This window comes from Pelobates fuscus, chromosome 13 (assembly GCF_036172605.1).
Source record: "Pelobates fuscus isolate aPelFus1 chromosome 13, aPelFus1.pri, whole genome shotgun sequence".
NCBI classification, from domain to species: Eukaryota; Metazoa; Chordata; class Amphibia; order Anura; family Pelobatidae; genus Pelobates; species Pelobates fuscus.
This window is the reverse complement of record NC_086329.1, coordinates 104,108,017-104,120,963: the sequence shown is the minus strand read 5'-3', so window position 1 is coordinate 104,120,963 and position 12,947 is coordinate 104,108,017. Positions and strand designations below refer to the sequence as shown.

Below are 12,947 nucleotides of genomic sequence, written 5' to 3'. Positions count from 1 at the left end.
GTTCTCATACTGGGTAATGGGGGACACTATAATATTGGGGTTCTCATACTGGGTAATGGGGGCACTATTATATTGGGGTTTTCATACTGTGTAATGGGGGGACACTATTATATTGGGGTTCTCATACTGTGTAATGGGGGCACTATTATATTGGGGTTCTCATACTGGGTAATGGGGGGACACTATTATATTGGGGTTCTCATACTGTGTAATGGGGGCACTATTATATTGGGGTTCTCATACTGGGTAATGGGGGCACTATTATACTGGGGTTCTCATACTGGGTAATGGGGGGACACTGTTATATTGGGTTTCTCATACTGGGTAATGGGGGACACTTATTTTGGGGTTCTCATACTGGGTAATGGGGGCACAGGCACTATTATATTGGGGTTCTCATACTGGGTAATGCGGGACACTATTATATTGGGGTTCTCATACTGGGTAATGGGGGACACTATTATATTGGGGTTCTCATACTGGGTAATGGGGGACACTATTATATTGGGGTTCTCATACTGGGTAATGGGGGACACTATTATATTGGGGTTCTCATACTGGGTAATGGGGGACACTATTATATTGGGGTTCTCATACTGGGTAATGGGGGACACTATTATATTGGGGTTCTCATACTGGGTAATGGGGGACACTATTATATTGGGGTTCTCATACTGGGTAATGGGGGGACACTATTATATTAGGGTTCTCATACTGGGTAATGGGGGTCACTATTATATTGGGGTACTCATACTGGGTATGGGGGGGACACTATTATATTGGGGTTCTCATACTGGGTAATGGGGACAACTTTATATTGGGGTTCTCATACTGGGTAATGGGGACACTATTATATTGGGGTTTTCCTACTGGGTAATGGGGGACACTATTATATTGGGGTTCTCATACTGGGTAATGGGGGTCACTATTATATTGGGGTACTCATACTGGATGTGGGGGTGACACGATTATATTGGGGTTCTCATACTGGGTAATGGGGGACACTATTATATTGGGGTACTCATACTGGGTAATGGGGACACTATTATATTGGGGTACTCATACTGGGTAATGGGGGACACTATTATATTGGGGTTCTCATACTGGGAAATGGGGGACACTATTATGTTGGGGTTCTCATACTGGGTAATGGGGGGACACTATTATATTGGGGTACTCATACTGGGTAATGGGGACACTATTATATTGGGGTTCTCATACTGGGTAATGGGGGGACACTATTATATTGGGGTTCTCATACTGGGTAATGGGGGACACGATTATATTGGGGTTCTCATACTGGGTAATGGGGGATACTATTATATTGGGGTTCTCATACTGGGTAATGGGGGTCACTATTATAATGGGGTTCTCATACTGGGTAATGGGGGTCACTATTATAATGGGGTTCTCATACTGGGTAATGGGGGATACAATTATATTGGGGTTCTCATTTTATCACAGTATGCTGCAGAGTATAGCAGTATAGAGTATCACAGTACGCAGTGTATTGCAGAGTATAACATAGAAACATAGAATGTGACGGCAGATCAGAACCATTCGGCCCATCTAGTCTGCCCAATTTTCTAAATACTTTCATTAGTCCCTGGCCTTATCTTATAGTTAGGATAGCCTTATGCCTATCCCACGCGTGCTTAAACTCCTTCACTCTGTTAACCTCTACCACTTCAGCTGGAAGGCTATTCCATGCATCCACTACCCTCTCAGTAATGTAATACTTACTGATACTGAATACTTTAAACCTTTGCCTCTCTAATTTAAGACTATGTCCTCTTGTCGTGGTAGTTTTTCTTCTTTTAAATATATTCTCCTCCTTTACTGTGTTGATTCCCTTTATGTATTTAAATGTTTCTATCATATCCCCCCTGTCTCGTCTTTCCTCCAAGCTATACATGTTAAGATCCTTTAACCTTTCCTGGTAAGTTTTATCCTGCAATCCATGAACCAGTTTAGAAGCCCTTCTCTGAACTCTCTCTAAGGTATCAATTACAGTATAGTAGTATATACTCTGCAACACACTGCGTACTGTGATACTCTAGAGCAGTGGTCCTAAAACTCCGGCCCCCCAGATGTTGCTGAACTACAACTCCCATGATTCTTTGAATCGCATAGATAGCCAGAAAATCATGGGAGTTGTAGTTCAGCAACATCTGGTGGGGGCAGAGTTTGAGGACCCCTGCTCTAGAGTATCACAGTATGCAGAGTATAGTAGTATAGAGTATCACAGTATGCAGAGTATAGTAGTATAGAGTATCACAGTATGCAGAGTATAGTAGTATAGAGTATCACAGTATGCAGTGTGTTGCAGAGTATAGTATTGTAGTGTAATGGACATTTGCAGGTTACTTTTTTTTTTATCCCCTATATTGACTCTCCGTATCTCCCCCCCCCCCCCTGCTATTTCGTTTTTTTTGCCGCTTATTTTGTGTGGTTCTTCTTTAGCCGTTCGGGAGACCAATCGTCTCCCCAACAAAGACCACCCCTGTACCCTGGGCCATCTTTAACACAGGGCAGCTGCCCCGGGCCCAGTTACTCCTGGGGGGGCCCCAGAGCAGCTGCCCCGTGGGCCCTGCGATTTGAGCAGCCCCCATGGACCCGGCGGTGCGGCTGCACAGAGCCCCACTGGCCCGCACGCTAGGGAGGCCCCCCTCGGGTGGCCCATGCCCTAAGGGCCACCCGGTGGGCATTTGTCAGCAGGGGCCCGGTAGGGCGCTGTGGCGCTTAAACAGCGCGACCGGCCCCTTTCTGTTTGGCAGCCAGCTGGGCTGACCGGGAGCAAGTGACAGCCGGGCGTCACTTCCTCCCACACACAGATTAAAGCCAGGCCGAGAGTGCCATAACCTAACTCCCAACTGCCTCAGCCTGCCGTTAGACCCCAGGGAAACCACCTGGGGTTAAGTGTACAGCGTGTCTGTGTCATTATGAGTCAGTGTGTCTGCCAGTATATCTGTGTGTCAGTGTGTGTCTGTGTCTCTCAGTGTGTGTCCGCATGTCTATCAATGTGTGTGTATCAGTATGTCTGTGTATGCGTTTGTGTCAGTGTGTCTGGCAGGGTGTGTCAGTATGCCTGTCGGTATGTGTCTGTCAGTGTGTGTAGCAATATGTCTGTGTGTGGGTCAGTGCGCATGTCTGTCAGTATGAATGTCAGTTTATGTGTGTCAGTATGTCTGTCATCATATGTGTCTGAGTATCTGCTGTCATTGTGTATCTGTATGTTATCAGTTTGTGTATCTGTGTGTGTTTGTCTCAGTGTGTATCTGTGAATCTGCATGTGTCAGTGTGTGTCTACATGTTTTTTAGAGTGTGTGTGTGTATCTGCACGTGTGTTTGTGTGGCAGTGTATGTGTATATGTGCATAAATCTCAGCATTCATACACTAATAAATACACCCCTGCATTCAAATGTGAACACTTTATACAAGCACACTCATTCATTGAAACATCAACAATACATACAAAAACACCTCTGTGTTAAACATCAAAATTATAAATAAACACAGCCTTGCATTCAAAGTTAACACTACTCATAAATGCATACTTGTATTCAAACACCAACAACACATATAAACATACTCCTACATACACACTAACATACACCATCAAAAACATGCTTACATACAAACACACAAACACTGCTCAGTGCTAAATACAACTCTGGAAGCATGGGAAAATGTAGAGCCCCAGCTAACAATGCATTTTTGGAGCTGCAGAACAGATGGGGATCTACCTTTTGGCCACCCTTGTGATAAGCACAACAAATTCTTGCACCAGGGCCCTCTCTACTGCCGTCACTGCGGTGGGATGTAGGGTGTGATTGCATGCCAGTGAGTGGAAGATGCGGGACAGAGTCGAGGAGGCCCAAGCTAATTCTTGCCCAGGGTCCATTCAGTATTAAAGACGGCCCTGTCTGTACCCCATTAGAACGTTAACACCAACCAGTTGTGAATACTACTTGCTCATCTTCAGAAAAAAAAAATTCTAGACAAACAATTCTCTATGTATATCAATAAGTACAATAATCCTATTTGCAATTATCACCTGACGTCCTTTTCGTAACATTTCATTTTATGATCTATGAATGAGTTCAGTTAATGTAAATCTTGTTTTTCTGTCAATCTAGTTTGTTATTGGGGAGTGCAATAACTTTAAACAGTTTTAAAAGTGATTATAACCATTCACAGGAGTTATAAATCTTTTTATTTGAGACAAGTCTGTCTGCATATTACCCTTAAAATGTTCTATACACACCAATAAGTGCGATAATCCTATTTGCATTGATCTCCTGACGATTTTTTTTATCCAGAATATTGTGTTTTCGTTTTTATATCTCACATACTGTATATATTATGATGCAATTATTCTTACTTTATTATTTAAAGTATTGACTATGCATACCCTAAAATATATATGGACTTGCCAAATTGAATGTTCATACATAAGTTGGTTTAGACACGAAGAGCCCTGCCAAAGAAGGGAACATATCTCTTTAAGAGGAAACCGATTGGCATCGCAACTTCGTAGGGTATATAAATCTTGATGAAAGGCTACCTCGCTATCTTGAGAGAGCCTGCTGAGCTCAGGCGAAATGCGTGGATCTGAGAAAAGGCCTTCAACTTACCAGTACCAACAGACTTTTCCAGCGGTGTAGTATTACAGCGTCCCTCCATTTCGACTTCCACAAATTACAGCTTGATGCACGGAATTCTTACGGACTCAGCTGCTCCGACGGAGTGGTAATATTTTATCTACACACTGCTGATCTGTTTTATACTGGACTTTCTGTGGTTATTCAGAAACCATAACCACCTTCTTTTATCGTGTACAATAATGTAACAATTTATTTTGGATACAAAGTATAACCTAACCTTGGATACAAGAAGGACAACACACTAAGACCACCCCAAATCTCCTCTATCATAACAACACTCGATTTTAAAGGTTTTGGGAATAACCTTTTATTTGTCTGGCAACTGTGATTCGGGACTTCTGTTGATAATTTTATATTTTTATTATTAATTTGTGCTCTTTTGATCTCATTATTTATGTAATAATAATATGGTGAGCGGGGCTGTCTTATCAGCATTATAGACCACTGGGCAAAGCAATGTTCTGGGGCCCTGCCTACACAACCACTCACAGCAATAAAAATGTAAATTCTCGATAAAATTAATATCAGTGTTTTAACATTAAAAATCATGCTGTACAGCAGAGATTAATCCACAGACATTTGGATAATATAGCATGAGCCTTGAAGGTGCAAAACAAGAAATTCAGCATAAAAATGGTTCTCATACTCGTTGGTAAATCATACAGACAGAGATGGCACAGTACATCATTACTATGGATTATTGATTATTAATCAAATATTTGCAATATTTCTTTGTAGAGATTAGTTTTTTAATTAGGTTGAAGTCAATGGTCTTTAGGATGCTATTGTCCATACACATGAGTGAAAGCCAGTTCAAACACTGCTACCCCAATGTGCTGCCAGTCTTCAGTGTTCCTGTTTGCTGTGTTTGTGCCCCCGTGGGTTCAAACTCCAACTTTAAAGGGACTCTATCGGCACGAATTACTTCATCTCAATGACGCTCTGGGTGCCATGTCCCCTGTGTTAACCCAACGGCTGAAAACATTGCTGTTCTGCAGGGTTTGCTGTGCATGTCCCCTATCCTCTCTCAATGCTTTCCTCTGGGAGACCATGGGATTGGCTGAGATAAGTGATTTCTGTCAAAGAGGCGGATCTGCGAGAGAGAAAGGGTAAGTAACCCCACCTTTATACCCTGGCAGCGGAGGCCTGCTGGCCTGGTCACCCAGATGGTGACTAGGGCACTATAGCTTTAGGTAAATACATTTGTATTCCTAACTATAGTGTCCCTTTAAGAAGCTCTTGGTGAGCAATCTCTGTGAGTCGCTACTGTGGGTTATATGGGTGAACACAAAGTCACACAGGTAAAAATAATGGATTCACTTCTATAAGTAGTTCAAACCAAAAGTGCCCAACAGATAACGGCAGTCATTGTGTGTTTATACTCTGTATCCTGATCTGTAATTAATGTAACTGTGTCTGTCTAGCAGCTCTCCTGCTCCTCCCACTGGGTCTCTCCTCTGGTATAGACAATGTACGGGTCGCGGTGGGTTCAGACCTATCTCTGTGCGGGATGACGTGCGTCACGGGGGGATACGCTATCCTTGATTGTTCCCCTAAACCAGAACCGATCCTGGAATACAACTGTGATCTCCGTTATTGGAATCCGTTCAGTAATTACCGGCACAGGGTTGATTTCGATGTATCCAGCGGATGTGCAATAATCAGAAATGTTCAGAAAAGTGACGGGGGTCGATATTTTTGGTTACTGATTGATAAAAACCGTACAGAAAGTGTGAACCAATATACAAGATACAGCATTAAGGGTAAGTAGTCTGTGACCTGTATAGAGAGTTAGGGATGAAATACATTGATTTTTATGTAAATTCCACAAAAGCTCACATGAAATGTACACATCTATTAAGTGATTTAAAATAAAAAATTAAAACAAATATACACACAGTATATACATAATTTAAAAATTACCCTCTGTGTAATTGCGAGACGCCTCCCACCCAAGCACAGCAGGGGTTAATGGAATAAGTAGTTTATCCCCAAAAAGAAGTTACAAGAATCAGTTAGGATGATTGGAACTGCTCGGTAAACTGATCGCTGCCATATCGCGGCTGCTATCGTTTCACACACAGCTCGGTTCATGGTTTACTGAATCAGGCTTTGTTCAAGCTCTTGGCAGAGCGGTGTCCGTATGTGTGATAGTTTGTCTGTAAGAAGTTATTTTATTTTTTTTATTTTTTTTTGTGTTAAATGGATATTATCAGGAAACTAGCTGTTACCAAAATCAATGTTATCAAAGATAGAAATCTATTTATGAAAATTATAGAAGGTAAAATGTCATAGATTAAATCTATTAACTGTAAGTTACTGAGCAATCCAGCAAAGCTTAGCGTGCGTTCTGATTGGGAAGTTTTAATTCACCATAAAGAGATAAAGGCAGATTTAAACATGATAACTAAATATCACCCCATGTACTAACATGTGAGAGGCTGTACAGGATTTATTAAATATATGGAAAGTATATGTACCCAGTACAGTGTCATTATTAATAATCTGTTTCTTACCCTGTATCATGGAAAAGGGATGGTAAATACCGGTTTTGCTATTGAGAGTTAATGGAGAAATCACAATGACGGTTCAATAATCCTCAGTTACTGGGTTTAGTCAATCCCACCCAGCAGACATGCACATTCGCTGCCTCTGATGTCCGCCTCTTATCTCCCAGATAAAGTCTCCATCACCAGCCTTAGCTCCAGTCTCAGTAATTCGGGGCTGACCACATCTCTGCGAGTTCAGTTTACTGGGGGGATGGACACAGTCACCTGGACCCGAGATGGAGGAGACCTGCCCGAGGGCCACCAGCTGAGTGAATTTAATGACACCCTCACTGTACGGAGCACGGACTACGGGAAATACAGAGTGACTGTTACCAACTCAGTGAGTGAGGACCACGCTCAGCTCACACTCACAGGTAATGGGGCTGTTGTGGGATTTGGTAGTCTTATAATATCCCCCCCTTACTGAGTAACATCACAGCCATAAAGTGAAGCTTCACACAGCTTAGTAAATATCACTAGACATTCTCCATAATCTGTCCAGTCCCCAGATGCCTCCAGCTGGGTATTATCTACATGTTCTGCCTCTATATAAAGGATATTACTAGAATTAGTCTTGGCTGTAACATATCAGTGTTCAATACACCATTCTAATGTACAGAAATGGCCCTATATGTGGATACATGCCCTCAGATTCTCAGTAATCTGTATGGGTCCAAGTCCTTGGGATGAGAACCCTATGACGAGCAGTTTGTGGTTGAATCTAGAACCCGTGGCTGTAATCCTTTCTATGAGATCTTGTTCTCCTGTTCATTTCCTCTTCTCTCCTCGCCAGCTGGGCTGACATTCCCAGAACATGTGAGCGTCTGCGTGGAACTAACGGAGCGTGTGTGTGAAATCTCTTTTCTTTCACTCTATTCTTTTCTTCTTACACGGAGCCCCAGTCTGTGCTTTATACACATCCATGGAATGATGCATGTTACACGGCTTCTCTGCTCCAGGGAACACGTGTGTGATGTGGGGTTTGACATGTTAGCTGTTTAACCTGTTCCATATATGTGGACATTAGTGGAGGCTGGAAACATACAGAGCACTAACCATACCTTCCTGATGGTGGCGCTATGGTACATCCTTACTGCAGGTTTCCATCCATGGTCTAGTATAGATTAGTGTTGAGAATTGCTCGTTGTATGAGACAGGTTCTTATTTAGTGATTGTTGGTAAATAACCAGATATTAAATTATCTAAATGGATTTATTGTATGTAGAGTCTCTTGTAGCTGAACCAGCTCCTGTCTCAGGAAGATTCAGAGTCTCCTGGATCGCTGTCAGTATCATGGCTGCTGCTATCTGTGCTGTGCTCCTGGGGGTACGTACCTTCTAATACTCTGATATTCAGCCTCCATACAATGCAGGTTTAAGGATCTCCCTGCATGGCCACAGGTGGGCTGCTCAGTATTAGATACCTGTGCAAATACACAGAATTCCTGCTCCCTGAGGACTGGAGTTTGGGGTACACTTTCCATTTCCTGCCCCATTGTGTCCCGAGTGGTAAAAGTGGGGTGATTGGGGTCCCATGTAAATGGCAGGATGACCTCTGCCCCCTGTGTATTGAGTTAGGGGTGCGGTAGGTCACCCATGGAGAGAGGAGGGGACTCCAAGATATTTATCAAAGTGGGGAATTCTGAGCTTCCAGAATCCAATCTGCTGGGATCAGTTTATCAGGAGATACTTTATTACTAAATACAATGAGTTCCTTTAGTGAGGATTCCAATAAATAACTGTGTAATAAGATCTTTATAATATAAGAGGGAATTATTAAACCCCATGTTCCCTATTGATATTACATTGTGATATATGGATATAATGTGTTTAATATGGATTTTCCATTTCCAGGTCTTTATTAAACGGAAGATGCTGAATCCAGATATTAAACCCCAGTGTGAGGATATTGTTACAGCTCATCGTACAGAGCGCGTGGAACTCCAAGAATCCGTCTAATCCTGCACGAAGTATTATATAAATGTGAGAAAACATAAAGATTGGGCGTGAAAATGGCATTAACCGTAAAATATAAAATAATACATTCTCAGGGTTATTTATTTAAATCTGTCACTAAATATTATCATAAATAGGAATATATCTATATAGCTCTGCTACCTCCAAATATGTCCACAATCCCATATATAGAGAATAAACCATATAGACATATTCCTATTAATGAGTAAAATAAACCGGCTATTTTGAGATTAACGCAAACTAAAAGTATAATACAGAGTTTGGCCCCAGATGCCGCCAAAGGATTTTATATATATATATATATATATATATATATATATTTTTTTTAAATGTAAAATGCAATACAAATAGGATATAAAAAAAATAGCTATTAAAGCAGATAGTCGCATTCAGATATTTAGTTATAAAATATTCTCACGAGGAGATTCTGTCTGTAATGTATTGAAGGGTAGATGGAGAATCAGACTACGTCTATTACCTGCACGCAGTGCGCACTGACGACAGAAGTAAAATATGCCCAGAACTGACATCAGACATTCCAGGAATAGGGTGAAACTAGCCCCCAGCAGAAAGTGCAGATACCTCTGGGTGTTCAGGGTTTCAAACTGAAACACTGCACAGCCAGATACCTACAACCATAACCACTTCAAAAAATAGAAGTGGTGATGGTGATTTGAGTAACCAAGTAAGATAAGTGAATACTGCTTGGTTTAATAGCTGAGATTTATTGTTATTTTATTATATAATGAATGTACACAGTGTAAATGTTATAATTTACTTTCAGTGTAATAATAAAGAGTTTGATATTTAATGTGTATTTATTTATTCCTATTGCTAATGGCCGGCTGTGTGATAATCGGAATAAACTCCTACAGACACTGATTTACTTAGGATTAGGTTTCAGTGTGTTAGAGCGACACCTGGTGGACATTGCTGAATACACACTTTATAATTATTATTGGGAAGTCTTCAATATATCTATAAAAAGGTTTAAATTACAATAACGCTACACCTCTCTCTATTTTATAAAGCTCGACACTCCCCCTAGTGGTTCTATCTGGTATTTCTATTGGTTACATTCATTCTGATTATTGGGTCTCTTTCTATACAAGCGCTGACAGACTCCCCTATATTTTCTGGGGTTTCACCATTTGGTTTTATTCCCAGATTTCTCCTTCCAGCCGTGTCACACAGAGAATCACCGCCACACAGATAAACGCCACTTTCTCCTTACTGAACGTATAGGGATTAGAGTGCTACTACATTTTACACACACACAGAATATATACAGAGCGATTTACGGGGGGGGGAGGGGGAGGGATGATTATGATGTTGGCACCCGCAGGTTTCCTGTGAGCAGGTAATGTCCGAGAGCAGACAGCAAGACATTAATACAGTTACTGTGTCACCGCCAGCTGCCAGAAAACAATCACTGACGCCATGACGAAGTTTATTTACCCATCATTCCCTTGGAGAAATCATTTTATACAAAAAGGAAATTAATTTCTAATAAAAGTCTCTTTTTGCCTAAAATGCTGCATTGGGCGATGTTTACTGATACGATTCAAATGGATTAATATATAGAAATAAAGGAATGAGAGTTAAAGTCACTTATCACCTTCACATAATATCACACTGTAGGTACAGACACCTACCTGCATCTCAAAGTGACCGTCCCCACCAGCGAGTGGCGCTAGAGAGCCTGAGTCGAGGGCAGCAGTAGCAGAACAGATAATACGGATGGCGGATGATAAGGGTAAAATAGAGACTTTCTTTATCTGAGATGAAATTGTATTCCTATCACTGGGCTAATAAAGTGCTTTAACTCGTTGGGGATTAAGAAAGTTCCCCTGGTAGACACGGTGACGCTGGGAGTTTATAATACTTTACCTATAATACAGGAAGTATGGAACCATTTATAAATACTGTCTGTAATCTTCAGTCTATGGATGGGATGAGTTATTCCATCGGTAAATACTTTCAGTTTCAGTATGACGGGACACATTCTTTAAAGGGAAACTCCAGTGCCAGGAAAACGATCCGTTTTCCTGGCACTGGAGGGTCCCTCTCCCTCCCACCCACCAATCCCCGGTTACTGAAGGGGTGAAAACCCCTTCAGTCACTTACCTGTGGCAGCGGCGATGTCCCTCGCCGCTGTCTCCTCCTCCGCGACGCTCCTCCCAGTGATTGCGTCGGCCGGTGGGCGAGACTGATCTCGCCCACCGGCCGAGGAGACCCAATGCGCATGCGCGGAAATGCCGCGCATGCGCATTACATCTCCCCATAGGAAAGCATTGAAAAATCATTTCAATGCTTTCCTATGGGGTTTTGAGCGAAGCTGGAGGTCCTCACACAGCGTGAGGACATCCAGCGACGCTCTAGCACAGGTTTCCTGTGCTAGAAACTAGGAAGTGACCTCTAGAGGCTGTCTAGTAGACAGCCACTAGAGGTGGAGTTAACCCTGCAAGGTAATTATTGCAGTTTATGAAAAACTGCAATAATTACACTTGCAGGGTTAAGGGTAGTGGGAGTTGGCACCCAGACCATTCCAATGGGCAGAAGTGGTCTGGGTGCCTGGAGTGTCCCTTTAAGCCCTCATACTTATTCACTTTCTTCATTATCAGCTCCCCCCTCCCCCCTCCTTTATCACTTTTCTTTTACTCCTTTTATTTTTACACCTTTCTCAAACTCTCCTCCTTCTCTTCTCTTATTTAGCACTTTTCTGTTACTCCTTTTATTTTTACAGCTCTCAAACTTTCTTCCTTCTCCCCTTTTTCAGGCTTTTCAGCCCTCCTCCTGCTCCTTACTATTGCTGCCTGCCAAAGCATGGCACGATGGCAAACACACACAGACAGCTATGTCAGACACACACAGACAGCTATGTCAGACACACACAGCTATGTCAGACACACACACACACACACACACACACAGAGACACAGCTATGTCAGACACACACAGCTATGTCAGACGCACACACAGAGACACAGCTATGTCAGACACACACAGACACAGACAGCTGTGTCAGACACACACACACAGACAGCTGTGTCAGACACACATACATAAAGCGGGAAATGCCTGTAGTCAGAATTATGGCTTGAGCACTTGGTGCCAGTTAAGTTAAATAAAAGTTAGCGCTGGTTTCGCAGCCGTGAAGCCATTACTGAAAGTACCAGCGAGTCCTCCGCTACCGGAGCCTAGAGTGAGAGTCACAGGCAGGCTGTGAATCCTGAGAGATCTGTCCAGCAGACAAACTCCCTGTACATGACCGGTGTATAGTCGCCATATGGGCTGGCGGAACCTTGGACAAAAACCCCCCACATACCTAACCCAATAACACACTGACACCTGGTATATGGGAAAATTTGTCCACAGCTTTATTAAATAATTTATATAATATATAACGATAATATTGCTTTAAATAAGTTAACATATAAACATGGGTCATTGCCCCCACCTTCCGCCCCTCTCATCCGTATCCTTCTTTTTAATAGAGGGCAATGACCCCCAACATAACAAATACAAATATGTAACGACATTTTCCAACCTCGCCAACTTGAACCGAACAAGTGCCAACCATAAGTAACCATGGCAGGGGTATACCCGGATACCCCTGCCCCACCAGGTTCTGAGCCACCTCCAGGACTCGAAACCACCATTGACCATAATTCCAATTTTTTCCATGTTCCTCACGTTCCTCATAGGGAGCCTATGTCCTCTCTCTCAGCTCCCTATCCCGCCGCTGTGAAAA

The 12,947-nt window shown here is 42.4% G+C and overlaps 1 protein-coding gene across 1 annotated transcript; it reads left to right on the top strand.

The window, feature by feature from the left end:
- The first annotated feature begins 6,178 nt into the window (after window positions 1-6,178).
- Window positions 6,179-9,261, top strand: LOC134582673 (uncharacterized). Its single transcript, XM_063439324.1, has 4 exons — window positions 6,179-6,431; window positions 7,346-7,591; window positions 8,455-8,543; window positions 9,071-9,261. The coding sequence occupies exons 1-4, from the start codon at window positions 6,179-6,181 to the stop codon at window positions 9,173-9,175; spliced, it is 693 nt and encodes a 230-aa protein (XP_063295394.1). The 3' UTR covers window positions 9,176-9,261.
- Window positions 9,262-12,947: the final 3,686 nt, after the last annotated feature.

What these genes read in the sequence shown, in the direction of transcription:
- LOC134582673 (XM_063439324.1), top strand. Translation starts at nt 6,179, where the DNA reads ATGACGTGCGTCACGGGGGGATACGCTATCCTTGATTGTTCCCCTAAA. An exon ending in TACAAGATACAGCATTAAGG is followed by an intron (nt 6,432 to 7,345) that starts GTAAGTAGTCTG and finishes CTTATCTCCCAG; the next exon opens with ATAAAGTCTCCATCACCAGC. An exon ending in CGCTCAGCTCACACTCACAG is followed by an intron (nt 7,592 to 8,454) that starts GTAATGGGGCTG and finishes AGTCTCTTGTAG; the next exon opens with CTGAACCAGCTCCTGTCTCA.